The sequence below is a fragment of the Panthera pardus genome, unplaced genomic scaffold (assembly GCF_024362965.1).
Source record: "Panthera pardus isolate Hobbes unplaced genomic scaffold, ASM2436296v1 HiC_scaffold_2, whole genome shotgun sequence".
NCBI classification, from domain to species: domain Eukaryota; kingdom Metazoa; phylum Chordata; class Mammalia; order Carnivora; family Felidae; genus Panthera; species Panthera pardus.
In genome coordinates, this window is record NW_026526765.1 from 58,458,277 (window position 1) to 58,478,868 (window position 20,592).

Genomic DNA, 20,592 nt, shown 5'->3' on the forward strand with positions numbered 1-20,592 from the left:
TAGCACGCTCGTGACCCTTGACCCTCGTAGGGGCAACTGTGTTACTTATTAACTTGCTGATTGGAAATTAGTTTCTTTTCGGAGGTGCTGGAGCTAAACAAGAAAACCTGTGGAAGGGAGGAGTTTCTTACTCTCTGTGCCCTCCTAACGAGTTATACCACCATTTAGATTAATCTAGAACTTTACCAAGACCCCATGTGCCACTGGACTCTTCTATATCCCCAGGGTGGGGAGTTGCTTACATTACATCGGCTACCCTATAGCCTGCATCTTATGTCAGGCAGGCCCAGGGCTGAATCCTGGGTTACTTAAATTTTGAGGCTAGAAATGTGGGAAGTGCCAGCTCAGTGCCTGGAACAGGTAAGTGCTCAGTCAGTGGCCACAATTGTCATTATTATCCCTCATTGTTGTCCCCACCCCCACCCCAGAAGTCCCTGGTGACAGAGATGAGACACCTAGGCGGCTTAACTGATGCCTGCTCTCATCCCATCCTCTAGCCCATGGCCATGTCGGAGGGCAAGCCAGTCTTTGAAGGCCTGTCACATTGACTTAAGGGCTGCCAAATGTAGGGGCTTCCTCTTCTGGGCTGGACCTTATGTATGATCACCATGAAATAGCAACGTAAGACACCAAGTGACTGAGGCCAGGGAAGGGGTTCCACCTGCCCACGGATCCCTGCTGATTCCATGCAGGTGCAAGTCTTCAGCCTTCCAGGCAATTTCAGTCATTGAACTGGAGCATGGGGTGGACATCGGAGGCTGCATGCCACCTGCAGCTGAGCTCGTAAAGGGACATCCAGAGAGCTGTCCAAGAAGACGGGCCAGAGCGTGTCTCCATCCTTATTTTGGATCAGAGACTGTAACATCACAGTCACATCCAAACCCAGATTTCTTTTCCCTAACTTGGACTATAACTGGGCAAGTGTCTTCCCTATCTTTGTTTGGTTTCCTTTATAAAGGCTTACTGTAAAAATGTTAAGCAATTTGAAACATATTTGGAGCTCAGACCGTTTGGTTTACCAGGAGAGAGATGACTGTTGGCTGGTTTGTGGTTACAAAGCTGCTCACAGCCCAATATCTGAAGTTCATAAATAGGAAGACAATAGATCATCTTAACTCGGTGCACACTTTTAGGCCATCTAGTTGTTGCTGTCACAGTTCAGCCAACATTTTCAGAGGTGTATCCCATGCCAGATGCTGTGCTAAGATGAGAGCTGAATAAAATACACAGTACCTTTGATATTATTCGCCAATTGACATGTTTGTCCATATGTGTCTTCTCTCTCCTTCCCTCCCTCTGAAATGCTCAACTAGTCGCCAAATTGTTTGAATATAAGTTGTAGACATCATGACACTTCGCCCTAAATGCCTCTGCCTTTATCTAAGAACTAGGGTTATCCTCCTACATAACTACAGTAAGTACCATGACCACTTGTGAGACCCTTAACACTGACATCATATTGTCTAACACACAGTCCCTCTTCGCGTTTACCCAGCTGTCCCAAGGATGCTCTTTGTAGCTTTTTGTTTAAAAAGGTACTCCAGGATACACTTGTGGATCATTGCATTTGGCTTCTTCTTCATGTTTTGACAGATATAGAACTCTGTAAAGAAAGTTAGAGAGCTCTCAAATAAAGACTTTTGAGAAAGAACCTTCCGACTCAAACGAGGAAGAAAAATCTTTCCATAAGGACCCTTGGATGCTGCATGCTTATTCCTCACCACAGATGGGCAAATTATTTCTTAGAGGGGCATATGGACTCATAATTCTTCCAGCAGATTAATGCCATCTGCTCCTGACAAGGAGGAAAAATGGTTAAAAGGTGGTGGCAGGGAATCTTAGGCCCTGATCAGGTATGTCCTCTGACACATGCCCATGTCACTCTGTGCCAGGCCTGCCTTTAGGCACTGGGCATGTGGGGAAAATAAAGTAAACAACCCTATCCTCACAGGGTTTACGGTCTGGTTGGGAGAAAGGAAAAAAAAAAAAAAACAGAAATAAAGAAATAAAATGATGAGGCTAGAGGGGCACCTGGGTGGCTCAGTCGGTTAAGTGACCAACTCTTGATTTCAGCTCAGGTCACGATCTCACAGTTCCTGAGTTTGAGCCCCGCATCTGTGGCAGTGTGGAGCCTGCTTGGGACTCTCTCTCTCTCCCTCTCTCTGCCCCTCCCATGCTTGCATGCAGGTGCGCTCTCTCTCAAAATAAATAAATAAACTTTAAAAAAAATTTTTTTAATGATAAGGCCAGATCGCTAAAGAATAAAGTAGATGGCGGGACACATAACCCAACCGTGGACAGTGAAGAAAGAAGGCACATCTAAGCTGCAAGCTGAAGGAGAATTCACCAGCTGAAGACAAAGCGGGAGTAGCCTAAACAGGAAAAAGAGCCTGGGTGCATGTCCAGAGCGAGGAGAGAGAGCATGTATAAGGCACATACACAAACTCAGTCACACAGGAGGCACAGAATCAAGACTGGGAGAGCACACCAGGATCAGTCCACACTGGACCCTACAATATGCACGGAGTTGCTGGGACTGTATCCTAAGACCAGTGAAGAGCTATTAAGAGCTTAACACCAAACGTTCTGTCACACTCTACAGAATGATGGGATAAGCGAAAGAGGAAGGCCAGCTGGGAGCTGCATAAGGTGCTGGTGATGGCGGCCTGCATCTAAAGTAGCACAAGTGGAAATGGAGACCACAACAGATGTATATACTTTGGAGATAGGGTTCAAGGCCCTGGCAGGTGGGATGTACACAGGAAGTAGAGGAAAGGGAGAGGTCTAGGGTGACACCCAAGTCTCTGTAATTAAAGTAATGTTTTAGAACAGGGGAAGGTAAACCAAAACCTGCAGGCCAGAGGTCTGTTTCGTAAATGAAGTTTCACTGGCACACAGCCACTTGTTTACATACTGTGTATGGCCGCTTTCAGCTACAACAGAAGAGGTGAGTAGTTACAACAGAGACCATATGGCCTCCCAAGCTGAAAATATTTATTATCTGGTACTTTACAGAAAACATTTGCCAACCTCTGTTTTATATCACCGTATTCCAGAGATGCCTCAGGAAGAAATAGGATATGGTAGTCAAAAAGTTCGGGCAATTCTGCATTCTGTATGGCTTTCTTGGAAAAATTCACTGTGGATGTAGGTACACTGAATGCTCTGAGAAGTCCTTCAGTAAAGAAATCTCTATCAAAGCCAACATTTTCCACATGTATTCATTTTCAGTCTATATTCCAGTTTAACTCTGAAGAATGCACCTGTCAACAGTCACTTCAAAAAGATTAGGAGGTATTCTGGAGGGGTAGAGATTGGGGAGACTACAAGTCATGAGATCAGTTAAGACACCGTTCAAATGACAACAGTCATGGGGCATCTGGGTGGCTCAGTCGGCTAAACATCCAATTTTGGCTCAGGTCATGATCTCACAGTTCGTGAGTTCACGTCCTCCATCAGGCTCTCTGCTATCAGCATACAGCCCACTTCAGATCCTCTGTTCCTCTGTCTCTATGCCTTTACCATGCTTGCACTCACACTTTCTCTTTCTCTCAAAAATAAATAAACATTAAAAAAGAAAAAAAATCAGGGGCACCTGCATGGCTCAGTTTGGCGTCCAACTGTTGATTTCAGCTCAGGTCATGATCTCACAGATGTGAGACTGAGCCCCATGTCAAGCTGGGCGTGGAGACTGCTTAAGATTCTTTCCCTCCCTCTCCTTCTGCCCCTCCCCCAGCTTGCTCACACGTGCTTGCTCTCTCTCTCTCTCTCTCTCTTAAAAATAAATAAAAAACAAATGACATGAATCAGACAAAAGGGCCTGAGCTAGGGCTTAGGTCAAAACGAAGGAAGAGAGTACGGGAGGCCACAAAGGCAGAATTCTCAGTTTCCTACTTAGATAACTGTAGGAAACATGAATGGAAATAGGGATGTAGAGTGGGGAGGAGGAACAGGGAAGCAACTAACTGCAGGAAAAGGGGTGAATTCCAACTTAGACACACTGAGTTTTGTTGGCTCAAAGTAAGCAATAAACTTCTGCTTCTAGAAAGAAGGAATAGGTATACTTTTCCCTATTCCTTCCACTAAGTACAACCAAGACCTTTGGACATTATACAGAAAACAAATGTAGGACAACTCTTCAAGTGCAGAAAAGGAGGCAGGTGGCTAGGGACCTCAGGACCTGAGAAATGACACGGGTTCCCTGGATTTTCTTTTTGCTTCACATGTCCCTGACTGTTGTGCTGGAGAAACAGAAAACCCAGAAATGTCAATAGGTCCATACAAAAAATGTTTGACAAAAGTCAGCCAGAGGGCCAGAAAAGGGGCAGACTAGCACACAGAAATCATTTAGACAATAACCATCTTACTCTAGCTAAATACCATGGAAAAAACTGTGGCCCAATTTTCAGTCACACCAGCAAAGGCCAAGTAGGAACCCTAAGCTTCCCTCTTTAAGAGGCTTTAATAAGGAGCCCCAACACTCCTGGGATTGTGTCAGAGAAGGCCAAAGGGTACCTCCCAGGTGTCAACAAGACCAAGTGGGAATTTGGACTTCCACCTCCACCTGGCAGTAACTGGGTGCCATATCTCCCCACCCCCTTCAACCATCCCCCACCTCTGCTGGAACAGTATCAGAGAAAGCCAGCTAACAATCAGTTTAATAAGATCCGGAGTCTCAGAACATAATATAAAAATGTCCAGGTTTCAGGGGCGCCTGGGTGGCTCAGTCGGTTAAGCGTCCAACTTCAGCTCAGGTCACGATCTCACGGTCCGTGAGTTCGAGCCCCGCGTCGGGCTCTGGGCTGATGGCTCAGAGCCTGGAGCCTGCTTCTGATTCTGTGTCTCCCTCTCTCTCTGCCCCTCCCCTGTTCATGCTCTGTCTCTCTCTGTCTCAAAAATAAATAAACGTTAAAAAAAATTTTTTTTAAAAATGTCCAGGTTTCAGACAAAAAGAAAAAGAAAGAAGAAAAAGAAAAATTAAAAAAAAAACTCACTCAGCATACCAAGGATCAGGGAGATTTCAAACTGAATTTTGAAAAAAGACAATCAATAGATGCCAACACTAAAATGATAGAGATGTTAGAATTTCTGACAAAAAATTTAAAGCAGTCATGGTAAAAATGCTTCAATAAGTAATGATAAACACAGTTAACACAAAATGAAAAAAAAAAAAAAAGAAAAGAAAGCCTTAGCAGAGGAATAAATGACATAAAGGAGAACAAATGGAAAAGTTTGAACTGAAAAATTTAACAACTCAGACATGAAAAGCTCAGTGCCTGGGTTCAAGAGCAGAAGGTAAGAGACAGAGGAAAGAATCAGTGATCTGGAAAAGAGAACAACGGACAGACATGACCTAATCTGAACAACAGAGAGAAAATAGACTGGGCGGGGGGGGGGGGGGGGGGGGAGAAGCACAGATCCCCAGGGATCTGTGGAACTATAATAAAAGATGGGAGTCCCACAAAGAGAGGAGAAAGGGTGGAACTGTAAAAGGAATCAGAAATAGTGGCTGAAAAATTCCCAACTTTGACAGGAATCATCAAACTACAGCTTCAAGAAGCTTAGTGAACCCCAAACAAGATGAACCCAGAGAAATCCATACTGAGACACACAATTAAACTTTTGAAAATTAAATATGGAATAAACAAAGGATCCAACCTTTCACTGAGCTGTTTCAGACCTTTGGAGGCTAAGTACCCAGATGAGTAACCAGGGCTGAGGAGAAAGAACTCTGTTCAGTCTGAATCAGTGTGTCAATGACAGAGCAGGAAGCCATGTGTTTGGAGAACCTTGCAACATTTTAGGGTGACCACCTCCTACCTTGTTTCCCTCATGGAAACAACCTCCTGTGGTTTTCAGTGGAATGGAAACAGTGCTCTTTGGGGGCATTGAACACACCAAATCTTCAGGGTCTTTCTCTCTGCTGCTCCAATAGGCTGGAATGTACATGCCTTGCCTCTTGACATCGCTGACCACCTCAGCTTTCTGGAGAAATGTTACCCTTCAGAAGGGCTTTCTCCTTTGGCTCTATGTAAAGTAGATTTTCTACCAATCCCCACCCTATGAAATTTTATCATAGCACCATTGTTTCTGTCTTGTTATTGACCACAATGTGCAATTACTTCTTCAGTTGTTGATTTGTACATTGTATATCCCCCTTGCCAAACTTAAGCTCCATGAGTCCAGAAACCACCCTGTGTCCTGAGTGCTTCACCCATGGTCTGGTACACAGCTGACAGACAAGAGTCTGGTTGAATAAATGACTAAGGAGCTGAGAAAGAAAGGGACCCACCTTTAAAAGAACCACTGTGTTTCAGGGGCTGAGAGTGCGCTTCATTTACATCAGCTCATGTAGTTGTCACATGTTGACAGGAAAGTGGGTACTGTTGCTCTCATTTTACAAACAAGGAAACTGAGGCTCAAGGAGATGCAGTCTCATATGCTCAAAGCCCCAAACAATAGCCAAGATGCAGAGCCAAGTTTCGCGCACGGATTTCTTCTCCCCTGCCTATGTATTTTCCACTACTCCGCCAGCCCCCCTGTTGAGGCAACTTATCTGGGTTTAAGCCCCAGCCCTACACTCTTCTTGCCAGTATCTTACAAAATTCCCTCAGATTGCTCATCTAAAATTCTGAGAATGAGACGTCAAACTGTGAGCAATGGACAGGTAAAGAGCCTTTCTTCCCGCCCGTCTCTAAGCAGTTGGGCTGGAGTTTAATTTCAGCGCCTGGGTACCATGGCGATGCAAGCTCTATAAATACCCGAGAGAGGCTTCTTTCCGCCAGCTTGCTGGTTACTGCACTTGCACCCCCACCCCTATTTCCCACCAGGGCTCCTCTGCTGCTGCTGGGGTGGGGGCAGAGGAAAGCACTGCTCTGCAGGAACTCCCTCCCTCTGCTCACACTCTCTCTCTGCTCTCCACACCCCCACCCTTGAAACTGAGATTTCCACCTCCTCCTTCAGTGCAGAATTCATTTCCTCATCCTCCAGGGAAAGACTCAACAGCTCCTAGCCCCCAGTACCCAGAAGACTCTTGGATGGGAAAGTCAAAACCTCTCCTACCAGCCCCAGGGTAGCCTCCTGTCCAGAAGAAAACCAGTTCAGTTAGTAAATGAACAAGAAAGGGATAAAAAGGGGGGAGAGAGGCAGGCAGCATGGGGAGAAAAGTGCTCCTCCTTCCAATGGCGACAGCTTGGGCTTCAAACCCCTGATACCTAACCCCCCAGGAGGGTCTTGTTGAAAGCACTGGTAGAGGTAAAGAATCAGGTTGGTCTATCTTCTGCTTAGAACTCAGAACCCCTGCCTCAATCCTGCCCTCTCATTGTAAACTCAGCTATGACCTCAGTATGCCGGCTCCCATGTCCAGCCACTCCAAGTAGATAAACAATTCAAATGAAAGCAGGAGTTCAAGATAATCTCCTGGATACTCCTCTACCCCCTTCCAACCAGACTGTGTCCTGAAGTTCCTCTTTCACTGACACTCTAGAGCCCACACAGTTATGAATTCAGAAGCCAAAACCTACTTACTAGAAGGAGCTGAGTTGGAATCTTGACTCTATTATATGCTACATCACTGCAAGAAAGTCACCTTATGTCTTAGAATCTCAGTTTACACATCTGTAAAATGGAACTGGTAAAAACAAGGGCAATGAGTCATTATTCAGACACCCCTTCTACTTGTAAAATGAGTAGGCTGTGCTAGACTTATTTTGATTTATTTTCAAGCACTGTATTAAGCACTGAGGACCCAGAAATAAATTAAAAAGCCATCTCTTCTACCTCGGTTCTCCTATTGCCAGGGTTTCTTCAAGCCCAATTTTCTCCGGCTTAGGACATGTTTCCCATCATTGAAAAGAACAGTCCATGAGCCCAGTTATGAACCTCAAATAATGCATGGCTATAGAAAAGGGACATTCTGGGCTCAATCATACAAAAGGAAGTGTGTGTGGGAAGGACAGCATGAGGCAGGGAGTTACAAACATGGAATAGGAAGAAAAATCTCAGCAGAGGTCTTCACAGCCTTCATTTCCCTGAAGAATTTAGAAGCTAACAAGAAACTACTGCTGACATTTCTGTTCCTTTTTTTTTTTAAAACTTAATTTCTCCTCCTTACCATCTTCATGAAATATGTTACCCTGCCACTCAAACATTCTCTGAAACACATATGTGCAAACTGGCCTTTCTTCTTTGCTCATGCAGAGGGGGCAAGGTTTTAAGTGGGCGTCTTTTTAAAAAACAAGAGAACCTGTCCCGGGCTCAGGTGTCTCCTATGGGCCACCTGGATGTGAAAGTACACGAAGAAAGTCTTGTCCTATAGTCACTTCTGCTCAGCTCCGGTACTGGCCATGCCTCCGACTCAGCTCACGGGCAGCCAGACACAGCCCCAGGAGGAAGGCCGGGAGAGGCTGGGCTTCTTGTCTTCAGTTCACATTCCTGCAGTTTAGTCACCTGTAGAATAATGTCCAGTTTGCCCTATCACGTGGCTGGGCTGGTTTTACCTTTAATCCCTTTCACGTTTGTCTTCAGCCTTGCAGAATGCGTGGGGATGATTCACCCGCCATCACATGGGGCAGGCAGTCATCTGTTTTATTACCTCACCCTGCTTGCAGCTTCTGGGAGATAACCTAGGATTCTTTTGTGTGTGTTGGGGGGAAGAATGGAAGTAGGAGGGACAGAAAAGCAGACCAAGGCTTTAAGGAGTCAATTCCAGTTTTGGTCTCTCTTTCCTGCTCCTCTGCTCACGTCTAAAGATCCAAAGAAACAAGGCATTTGGAAAATCTAGGGCTTGGGCACCTGCACTAAAAAGAAAGCAGGATTTGGTAGTCTACACTGTGTTTCCCTTCACAACTGACACCAATAGGTGAGAAGGCTGGGTTGCAAGAGAAGACAAAACTGAAATCAGCAGTTGGGATGATTGTCACAAGCAACCACGTAAAATTTGCAGGGATGGAAAGGACATGGGTTCGTGTTTGGAACAGAAAATGCTTCATTGATTCATATTTCACAGGGACATTGCTTGCTGCCAGGCATGGAGCTCCAAATGTACCACAATGAGGCCCCTGAGAGGATGGCTTACAGTGGGTGCCAAGCCCTCTGCATGTCTCATCTCCTTTAGCCGTTAAAACAAGCCCCATGGGGGCTCCTGGGTGACTCAGTCAGTTAAGCATCCAACTTAGGCTCTGGTCATGATCTCATGGTTTGTGAGTTCAAGCCCTGTGCTGGGCTCTGTGCTGACAGCTCAGAGACTAGAGCCTGCTTCAAATTCTGTGTCTCCCTCTGCCCTTCCCCCAATTGTGCGCTCTCTCTCTCGCTCTCTCTCTCTCTCTCTCAAAAATAAATAAACATTTTGAACTTTTTTAAATAATAATTATTAAAAAGCCCTATGAATCTGTATATTTTTCAGACCTAAGACTTGAGACTTTAGTTAAGCAAGTTATTCAAGGTCACACAGGCAGAAAATAGGACAGGTTTGGGACCCAAACAGACTGAAGAGAATTTGCTTCTTAGCGAAATCTTTATGAAGCAAGTATCAACAGAGATAAGCATTCATCAGTATCCATAATATTCCAGATCCAGACCATGGGTAGGTCCAAGAGTTTCAGAGTAATTAAAAGAAGAAAGAAAGTATAGGTTAATGGTTGAGTGACAAAGACAAACAGACCTGAGTCTACTTATTAGTTCTGTTTCCCTGGACAATAATATAGCATTTTAGAGCCTCGGTTTTCTCATCAATAACAATGGGTATAAGTATTCCCTACTCCAAAGGGTTGTTGTGAGGACTAAATGAGATTGTGTGTGTGAAGCACCTAGCGCCATTTTGGCTTCACTTTTGAGCTATTGCTCTAGTCAGTAATAATAGGTTTTTATATTGTGAAAGTTTGGCCCAGTAGAGGAAGTGAAGAGGGCTGTGGGAATTCCCCTTAAAAGGATGAAGAACTCCTACTTAGGGGTGTTGTGGGCCAGTCTGAGACCCATGATTCTGGACTTCTGTGCATGGCATCTATGGAATGAAGGAGGGTAGGAAGGGCCAAATACTGAGCTCTAGGTCTAGCCTCAGGGAAGTAACTGACTTTGCATGGGAGGTAAGGAACTGCCATGGTGGGTCTTACCTATCAAGAGAAAATGAGGCCAAAAGCATGGGATTCCTTCCCTTGCTCAGCACACTCTGGCCCATACAGCACAGGATGCTGGCTCCTCTGGGAGACTGTGGGGCTCAGACAAGAGGATACACCGCAATGGGCTCCAGTCCTCCAGGCCAGCTTCCTGCCAAATATCCAGGGCAAAAATGATAAAACATATATTCAGGAAACACAGACAAGCCAGTTGATCCTTAACCTAATCATGCCACCTTTTTATATTTAATTACATACTTTTAATTTCTCAAGAAATATTACGATTTTAAAATTTCTTCTAATTTTTTTCAAAATGGAACTTTGTTTTGCTGTCTTGTATTTTCCCCCAAATCCATAACATACCTACCTCAAAGTATCACAGAACAGAGCCCCATGTGAAGCTGCTAGCCCACAGTTTGGGAAGGGCTAAGTACTCAATTTAGCTAACAACACCATCATTATATTACTTTACACAGTGTTTCCCCCTGACACTCTTTGGAAGTCCTCCCCGGGGAGGGGATTCATAGTATGTACTCCTAATCTTAGGGACCCTGAGGAGAGCTAGTTACATTAGCAAATACAGGGGTGGGGGGATGGTGAAACAACACGGGGAGAAGAATGGAATGAGAGGGAGACAGATGGTGAGTGTGTTGGGGGAAGGGACCAGAGATCCTGGAAAACTTATGTTCCCTGATTCGCAAGAATGTTTCCATTTAACCACTTATTTCCTGACTCCTGATGCTACATAACAGAGAAGTGGGGAGTTGTAAGATTTGGGGCCACCTGTACCAAGAGCCTGGACACGGGGTGGAGTGAGCCGGGAGCGTTGAAAAGCAGAGGCATAGCGGGTCCTGCTCCACCACCTGGGGCCCCAGTCCTTGTCCCGGACCCAGGTACGGGCTGTCTGCCTTTCCCCTTGCAAGGGCGGCCACCGGTTCGGACAGTCCCACGAGGGGGCGCGTCTCGGGGCCTAGGACCCGCCCTCACAGCGCTGGGCGCGGGGAGGGGACCCGGGAACCCAGGCGCCCAGCGCTCCGCCTCCCGTTTCCGGGGCAGCGCGGTTACCTGCACCGCCCGAGCCGCACCTGGCGGAGGCAGAAGTCGCAAAGCGAGCGAGCGCAGAACGGCTCAGTGGAGAGGGGCGACTGTGCCCGGCCTGGGGGAGGAAGAGGAGGAGGCGGCGGCGGCGTGGAGGGCGCAGCGCGCCGCGCGGCGGAGGAGAGCAGGCGGCAGCTGCGCTTGGCTCGCTCTGCCCCGCCGGCCGGGCGCGTACCCGGGCCCGCACCGCGCCGCTGCGGGCGCACATGGCAGCGTGAGAGGCCGGCGGCGGGAGCAGCGGGCGGCGCCGGGCGGGAGCCGCAGGGCCGCATGGACCGCGGCGCCACCCCGGCCAGCCCCCACTAGGGCCCCCAGTCCGCGGGCGCCACCTCCCCACCCCCCCATCATGGTGCCTCGGCGGCCGCCCGGGCCGGGTACAGCCGGCCGGAGCCGCTGAGCCGGGTGCCCCCGCGGCGGCCGGGAGCTGCATGGGGGAGCGCGGGCCGCGCTCGGGAAGATGCCCCGGCCGGAGCTGCCCCTGCCGGAGGGCTGGGAGGAGGCGCGCGACTTCGACGGCAAGGTCTACTACATAGACCACACGAGCCGCACCACCAGCTGGATCGACCCGCGAGACAGGTAGGACCCCGGGCAGCCCCCACACCTCCCGGGCTGGCCTGGGGCTACCAGCCTGGACTGGGCAGGGGGAGCAAGGGAACTCTGCGAGCCTCTTGCGCTTTCTTCAGTTTGCCGCCCCCATCCCCACCCCCACCCCCCGCGGTCTGGAGCGCTGCTCCTGCTCGGGTGGGCTGCTGGGAGGAGGGGACGGCCAGTGGGTTGACCATAGCCCCCACCGACTCCCCGATGGAGGACTTAGGCCCCAGCCGGCACCTGCCCAGAGTTTTGACCTTAAGCTCTAGCCCCGCCCCCCGCCCCTTTTAGGAAGAGGTCGGGCGGGGGCTGGGGGGCGGGCAACTTTGCCTTGTGATTCTGGGGCTTCCCAAGGAGGCTTTCCCCAGCATGAGGGGGGTGATGGGGAAGCTAGTTTGGTGGGGGTGGTAGGGACCCAGGATTCAGTGGGAAACTGCTGGAGGAAGGACTGTACGCGGAGGGGAAGGCAGCCTAGAGTGTGGTTTTTGACAGGTGCCTGGGAGGCTCTTGAGAAGAGCATAGGAGCAGCCAGGGGTGCTGGAGGCCGGAGTGGGAAGGAAAGGAAGGAGCGGGGGAGGGCTGATCTGGGAGACTGGTTCTCCAGGAATCTCACAGCAACTTGGAAGCTGTTAGGATGTAGATGGAGGTGAGAGGCCTCCCTCAAAGCCCTGCCCATCGCCTCGTTCTCCCTTTCTTCCTCCGGGGTCCGGAGTTCCTCAGCTCTGCACCAGTGCGTCCTGACCTTGGTGGGCACTAAGGCGGCTATAGCACAGGATATTTATTTATTTATTTATTTATTTATTTATTTATTATTTTGCTGAGGCAGGTGGAGTCTGAGATGACTGGTATGGCATGGCTCTTAGCTTCCAGACTTTCACCCGGTTTTGATTGCTTGGCATTTCTTTCCACACACACATACACACACCCTCCGCATGTATGTCCTGAGAGGAGGCGAGAACCACCCTCTGAGATTGCTTTGTTGTCCTTCGCTGTCTTGGTCTGTGGTCTTAGTGTCTTAGGAATGTGGAATTTTCACCTGGCCAGTGTGACCTTTGGGTGTTAGGTGCCTGCAGAGCAATAGAGATGAATTTTTTGGACCCTTCGTCTTATGGGGTTGGGATGGAGGTCCCGGAAAGTCCAAGACGGGGTGTGTAGCAAGGGTTTAAAAAAAAGGAGCAGAAAGAAAATTAGAGCAGAGATTCCCAGTAGTTTCTGTGAGCACTTTAAGTTAATTCATTTAACATTTACTGGGTGCTTACTCTATTCTCAGTACCATGTGGGATGTCTCAATGTAATATGGAAGATAATTTTTTTTTTTTTTTAAATAAGCCCTATGCCCAGTGTGAGGCTTGAACTCATGACCTCAAGATCAAGAGTCACATGCTTTACCTACTGGACCAGCCAGGTACCCTTGGAAAAGAAATTTTTTTAATTTTTTAATGCTAGAGAAAACATCCCTTGGGCAAGCTGCTTTAACTCTAAGCCTCAGGTTCCCAGTTTGTAAGATTAATGGTTTTCTTGGAAGGGAAGGAGTAATAGTTGAACTCTAAAAATTGAAAGGGGCATAGATGATCAGGGCCCAGCTCTTATTTTCAAAGGTAAGAGAAAAGTTGAGGCTCAGAGGTGTGATTTGCTTGAATCTGTTGATCTTTCCACCACTTGCCATAATACACCATTTTCCTTACCAGCTCTGACGTTCTAACCTTATTTGTCCGGACTCACTTTCCTTCCTCTTCATTCCCCCTCAGGGTCATCTGTCCCCAGGGACGCTGTTACAGTGTTGGTGCACTAGGCAGCCCCTTGTTCTCATCTAGAACATACACAGGTTCAGTCTTCTGTTTCCTCCCCAGTTTTGGTTCCTGAAGCTTACTGAGGCCAGTGTGCTGTCAGCAGTGGGATGTTGGAGGACTGAGACAGCCCCTGCACCCAGCAGTGCTCCCTCACCCTAGTCGTGAGTTTAGGGACTTCACTGAGGCTCTGAGAGGATAATACAGCTAGAGAAAGCTTCTCAATTGTTTACTCTTGGAAGAGGGCAAGTGTAAAACTGACTTGGCTACAGCATTATTTTTCAAATTTTAGTATCATGTGAACCACCATCATGATTTTATACTATATCGACCTGTACTGTTGCTTATTTAATATTTGACTTTAAATCAACTGAATTTGAAAATTTGAAAATTTTCAACTGTCACAAATGGGAAACCAGTAACATCTATTGTCATAAATAGAAGAGATCCTCAAAAATACAGTGGAACAGAAAAAAAAAAAACAATTCAGTGCCATTATACTGTAGCTCTCTACTGTAGCCTGCCCATACCCAAGCAACAGGTGTCCCCAGCCTTTGTTTTTAGGCAGATTGGCAAGCAGTGGAGAGGAATTAAAAACATACTGGCATTTAACTAAGCTGCTCACTTCACCTTGCAAGTCATTGGTTTTAATGCATCTTCCTACCTCCTGGTCATTCCACCCACACTGGGCTGGTGGGGGTGGGGACTGAGTTTGGGGTGCTGAAGTGTACCTAGTGTAACCCCAAGGTCACTGTTGTGGTGGGCCAACTGGAAATTTTGAGAAAGAGATGAGCAGAGGACATCCACTTGTGGCTCTCTGGAATTTCCCTCCTGTACACCCACCCCATTAAGGAATTTTGTCTTGTAGTCGTGCCTGTGTGGCCTCAGGTAAAGCACTTGACCTCTTTGAGGTAAAGTGCTCCATTGGTGAGAGAAGACAGTTTATTAGATGGTCACAGGACCCTGCCAGGTCTCAAATGTGATTTCGGACTCCTTGGCCTCACCTTACCCCTCTTGACTCCATGGCCGAATGGGGAGAGGGGACTATAACGAGGAAGAGGAAAAAAATTAAAGCATAAACGAGCCAGACTTCTTCTTTGGGGTGGTGGGATGGGGGAAATCAATTCTGCCAGGGTAGTTACATCTCTGCAACTGATTAATGCTGTGAAGCAGAAGATCACATAAAAAAATCTGCTCCTTAAGAGAGAGTGTGTGTGTGTGTGTGTGTGTGTGTGTGCGCGCGCGCGCGTGCATTTGTCTTGGCTTTTTCCTTACCTGAATCAGGAAGATGCCCGCCCATTCCCCTGAATTTAAAAGAAGTAAGTCAAAGGGTCCTTCAGTCAGAAAAGTGATTTCTTAGCCACGAAGAACAAAATAGCGTCTCGGGTTACCAACCCTGAAGAATGTCTTGGCACATTCCTCCCTCTGGGGCTGAGCTGTTTCGTGTGCTGTCCGGCATGGAGGCTACTGGGGGTAGGGAATCCAGTTTTCAGCTTCCCCTTTCACCAGCGGGTCGGAAGAGCAGCCAGGCAGGCGGCCTTGCCAACTCTCTTCCCTTCTCACCCAGGGCAAGACTGGGAGGCCGAAATTCCTGAGGACGGTTGTCCCAACAACCGGAGAGGGTCCAGTGGGCAGCTTGGGCCCTGCCTACTGGGCCAAAGGCTCCAGCAGCACCACAGGCTGGCCTGGAAAGGTGCTGGGCCTGTGGGGAATCAGGTGCTGCGGCTCAGGTCTCCCCAGCCCTTTGGAGCACTGTTCCTTTAGCAGAATGGCTCTGGGTGCTTCTGGGAGCTCCCAGCAAAGGGCCAGCATTCCTTGTGTATTTAACTTAGTGGTATGCAAAAACAAATATGCTGATTGTTCTCCGAGGAAGAATGGGTTGTTTGAACTGGTCCTGCCAGAGAAGGTTCTTGAAGCCTAATTCCTGCTTAATCTGTGGTGTGTGTTCAGACCTTCTTCCAGGAACCACCTGGGAACTCTGTAGGCACAGTTTCTGGGGCTATGTGATAAGTACCGGAGGCCCACATGGCTAAGAGGCCATGTCAAGAGGACCCAGCAACTTCTCTCATGATAGGAGGAACTTTTGCTAGTAACCTTGTTATTTCAGAAATGATTTATATTGTAGGAAGTTGGTCTACAGTCTTAAGCTCTTAACCTCCTTCTGGCCACAGGCCCTTATGAGAATCTGACAAAGGTTAAAGATGCTTCCTGAACATTTAAGATACAAAACAGATGAACATAAGGGAAGGGAAGCAAAAATAATATAAAAACAGGGAGGCGGTGCAAAATATAAGAGACTCTTAAATATAGAAAACAAACTGAGGGCCCTGGAGGGGTTGTGGGTTGGGGTGATGGGCTAAATGGGCAAGGGGCATTAAGGAGGACACTTGTTGGGATGAGCACTGGGTGTTACTATGTAGGAGATGAAGCACAGTTCTCCTCCTGAAATCATTGTTGCGCTATAGGCTAACTAACTTGTATGCAAATTAAAAAAAAAATGCTTCCTGAAGGAAAGTGCAAGTGCATAATTTTGGCACATCATTTCAGGGGGCTCTTGGACCCCTGCCATACTCCTGCCATAGATTAATTTCAAAACTGCTCATCACTGCCTATATGCTCTTCTGTTTAGCTGGGTAGGAAATAACGACTGAGCATTTATTATATTCAGGCAGTCTGCTGAGTACATGGGTGATTTCCTTTAATCCCTCTAATAACACTGCGAATAGGTACAATGGGGAAACTGAGGCTGGAGGGGTTGAGTTTGGTGAAAGCCACTCAACTTGCCTGAAGCTGTAATGCCAATGCTAGGTACATTGATACCAGAAAACGCATTTCTAACCACTGGACTACTCAGCTGCCTACTGAATTAGTTGCTGAAGCAAGGCCTGTGCTCCCTTGCCTAAGGAATTTGGCCTTGGGGAATGGAGCGAGGACAAGCATGATTTCACTTACCTGTACCATTCTGGTGTGACCAGGCCACAGTTAACCAGAGAGCAAGTATGGACAATGGAAAGAGGGTGAGCCTTTGAATCCTGGCATCTTGGGGTGCCTGGGTGGTCAGTTGGTTAAAGTATCTGACTGTTGGTTTTTGGCTCGGCTCGTGCTCTCACAGTTCATGGGTTCAAGCTCTGGGTCAGGTTCTGGGCTGACAGCAGGGAGCCCACTTGGGATTCTCTCTCTCCCTCTCTCTCTCTGCCCCTCCCCTGCTCACAGGTGCGTGCTCTCTCTCTCTCTCTCTCTCTCAAAAATAAGTAAACGTTAAAAAAAATGAATCCTGGCATTTTGGATCTGCTACTTGCTACCTGAGTGACCTTGGCAAGTCGCATATTCCCTCTGAGCCTTAGTTTTGTCTTTTCTGTGATAGAGACATACATATAGTTGTCCATAATGTTATGGACATTAAATAAGCTAAATCAGATAGGGCAGTTAGCACGGAGCCTGATACCCATGAGGTACGTGGGAACGCTAGTTCTTTTAGCTTTTATTAGAAAATGCCTGTGAAACACTTGTGTCAAATGGAGACTCTCTGCCCAGCTCTCTCCCCAGTTTTCAGCTGGGAAGGACCTTTCTGCTCTTGTAACCCAGCCCTCTCATTTCACTGATGAAACTAAGACTCAGAGACAAGTGACTTGCCCAAGGTCACACCTTGAATCTTTAGGAAAGATCTTTTTCCCTCTTTCTCTTATGTAAACTTTTCCCTAAAAATCAGATCCAGTTTCTCCTCACCCACATAATATTTTGGGAATATTTTATGCTTGTGGCTCAGTTATTTTCCATAATCCTTTCTGGTGGTGTAGACCAGCAGGTTTCTTTCATGCTGTCACGACTGTTGGTTAGTTGTGTCCTAGGATACTGAATTTATGCTACACACTGGGCTGAGCCTTTTCTATTATCACATGCCATCCCTTTGCCAACCTTGTGCGGTAAGTACTGTTATTTTCATTTTCAGATGAGGAAACTGAGACTTAGAAAGATTAACTTGGTCAAGGTCACTGGGAGGTGCTGCACCCCAGATTGGAAGCCAGGTAGTTGGACTCTTAAATCCACACTCATATTTGCTGTAGCTACTCCAGAGTCCCCTGTCAATAAGGTGGAAAACTTGCTAGGGTTCTCAGGGAGCTGTGTTGCAGAGGAGGCTTGATCAGAGAAGCCCATGAAATCCTCGGGGAATTAGGAGACTGTTGGGCACCCCCCCCCCCCCCCCGCCCCGCCTTCTGGGAGCAGCCAGCTAACCAGAGCTCTGGGAAGGAGAGAGCAGAGATGGAGGCAGAGAAACTCTAAAGGATACAGTGTGTGTTGAGAGCTCAAAGTCGTTTCCAAGTCGCTTGGGTAAATGTTCTCGATGGCCAGGGAATTAGTAGCCAAGGCAGCTACTCTCTGTCACCACCCCTCCGGCTTTTTGCCTAGCCGAACTGACCTGATTCTCCAATCCCCTGGGATCCCAGGTAGCTATGAAACACTGCTCTTTTGAAGAGAAGAGAATCAGGTTGCCTTAGTTACTGCAAGGGTAGGAACACCAAGCTCAGGTGCACATAAGGGGAGACAAGGCTCAAAGAAATGGGAGTTGGAAGGTGGCTGGCGTGCTGCCACACAACATCTTGGATAGAAGAAGTCTTGGTCAGGTTTTGGTGGCATTTTAGGGGTTGCCAATTCAGGTGCAGTTGGCAGTCCATGCTGACTGTCAGGAGTTCTCTCTGGCCATGCCTGCCTCCAGGCAGTGAGGATCTACATCCCCAGCTCAGTGAGGGGCCCTGGATAAGACCCCCACTTCCCTTGGAGAAATGGCTTGGGTGACATCTCCTAGTGCTTCCACTTGGACAAGGGCAGATGGCTGGATCTGGGCTGAGTGTGTGTGTGAAAAATTCACATGCTCTGCGTCTCCCAGTATGGAGAGGGCCAGCCGGCTACAAACCCTTAGGCGGAACAGCGAGAGTCCCTGCTTGCTGCTGACGGGCTTCTCGGCTGCCTTGAATCCCTGTTTCAGAGTGAGATAAAAGAAGAGAAAACCCAGAAACTGGATACAGTGGTGTTTTGTTATTTAACCTTCGCCAGCAGGCCATTAAGCCTCCAGCTCCTGAGCAGTAAACCTCTTGCCAAAATAATTGAGACAGGGACAGGCGTTTAGTGTTGCTGTGTTGGGAGAACATAGAACATTCTATAAAGATGCTGGACACAGTGGGGGATGGAGAAGAGAGAGTGAGAAGGAAGGGAAAAATGGACAAGTGCCGTGGGTCACATCCTCCCCTTCCCCCTACCGCCCCCACCCCACCTCCCCAGCCCCATTCGCCTCCTCAGTGCTTCTACCCATGACATCTCACCGGTAGAAAGAAATGGGATCTTTCAGTTTCAAATGTCTGCCAAAGAAAAAAGACCGTGGCTTAAGTTCTCACTCAATGGTCAGCCAGAAAAAAAGTGAAGCTGCATCAAGATTAGGGACACCTTTGTTGCCTTTTTTCTTCCCCTGCTCCATTCATCACACTCTGGCAGCCAGGACACCAGGCCAGCGGCAGCTGCTGACTTTCCCCAGCCGGCTGCCTGCTGTTGCTGGGCCTGGTTCCGTAGCAGCCCAGCTGTCCCCACACTGTCTTCCTCCCTGCCCAGTGGTGGTTACTTGTTTCATTGGTCACTGGGGCAGCCTTAGGATCTACTGACTGGTACCTGACTTGGAAGGATAAAATAGCAAGATACAGGCATCAGGTGGCTGCTAGGATGAGGTGACCTTGGGATAGCCTTCTGATCGAACATCTGTGGTGGCTTTTCTTAGATAGGACTCTTAGCATTTCACTTTGTATTCCAGGAATTTCTTCCAAGTGCGTGGTTTGTCTTTGTATTACTAGCAACAAGAACAATAACTGGCATTAACATTGGTGGTAATGAGGATAATAATAGTTATATTTAATCATCGTTATCTAGTATCTGTCACGTGCTCATTGTATATTCCTGGCATTTTGCAAATGGGGAAACTGAGGCTAAGAATGGTCAAGTGTTAAATTTAAGGTCACACAGGTAGAATGAGGCAGAATTAGAATCTGAATCTAGGGGCGCCTGGGTGGCTCGGTTGGTTAAGCATCCGACTTCGGCTCAGGTCATGATCTCACGGTCCGTGAGTTTGAGCCCCACGTCGGGCTCTGTGCTGACAGCTCAGAGCCTGGAGCCTGTTTCAGATTCTGTGTCCCCCTCTCTTTCTGCTCCTCCCCTGTTCATGCTCTGTCTCTCTCTGTCTGAAAAATAAATAAACGTTAAAAAAAAAATTAAAAAAAAAAAAAGAATCTGAATCTAGGCCCATCTGATTTCAAAGCCTTAACTCTTTGCACCACTGCACAATCAATAAATTTGGAGAGGGGGGGAAGCAGAGGGAAGAGGACCTTTCTAACTACAGAGAAACCAACAGAAACACACCTATCAGCGTCTTGTTCTCTGTGGAGGAAAATGTGTGCTTCCAGCCCAACATTGGTCTGACGTTCCACGCTATTCCCTGCAAGTAGATAAGGTCTTCATAAAGATCTTCACAGGGCACCAAATCAAGTTCTGGCCCCATCATTACACGTAGTAAGTGACCTTGAACAAGTTTCTTCTCAGAGTAGGACCTACCTACCCCCGGAGGATGAAATGACACCAGACATGTCAATTCTTAGCCCGGTGCTTAGTGCACATGAGGCTTTCTAATGGGAGCTGTTACTCGTCAGGCTCGTTTGCCCTCCTGTGCATTGGTAGAGGAACAGGAACCATTGTTCCTTCCTTACCAACTCAAGTGTCTTCCTGTAAGCCAGGGCTCATCTGAGCCAGATTGACATCAGAGCTTGCAAACCACCTTGGCAGCCCTCATTATATAAATAAGTCAATAAATTCTTTTACCCTAGTCTTATCGGAGACAAGCCCTTCTTTGGAATTTCTGGAGTGAAGTGACTCTTGCCAGTGAGCTGGCACCAGGGCTGTGTGTGAAGCAGGGGTAATGAATTGCAGTTGTCATGGCAGAACTAAAAAGGCTGATGCAAAAACTGGAGGTA

The 20,592-nt window shown here is 47.7% G+C and overlaps 1 protein-coding gene across 3 annotated transcripts in view; it reads left to right on the top strand.

The window, feature by feature from the left end:
* The first annotated feature begins 11,656 nt into the window (after positions 1-11,656).
* WWC1 (WW and C2 domain containing 1) overlaps positions 11,657-20,592 on the top strand; it is a 153,996-nt gene continuing 145,060 nt past the window's right edge. For 2 of the 3 annotated variants that reach the window (XM_019450242.2, XM_019450243.2), the window contains exon 1: positions 11,657-11,786. In XM_019450242.2, the coding sequence (XP_019305787.1) occupies positions 11,668-11,786 (119 nt within the window). In that variant the 5' untranslated portion in view covers positions 11,657-11,667. The remainder of the gene's footprint in view (positions 11,787-20,592) is intronic. The other variant, XM_019450245.2, reaches the window with a different exon arrangement.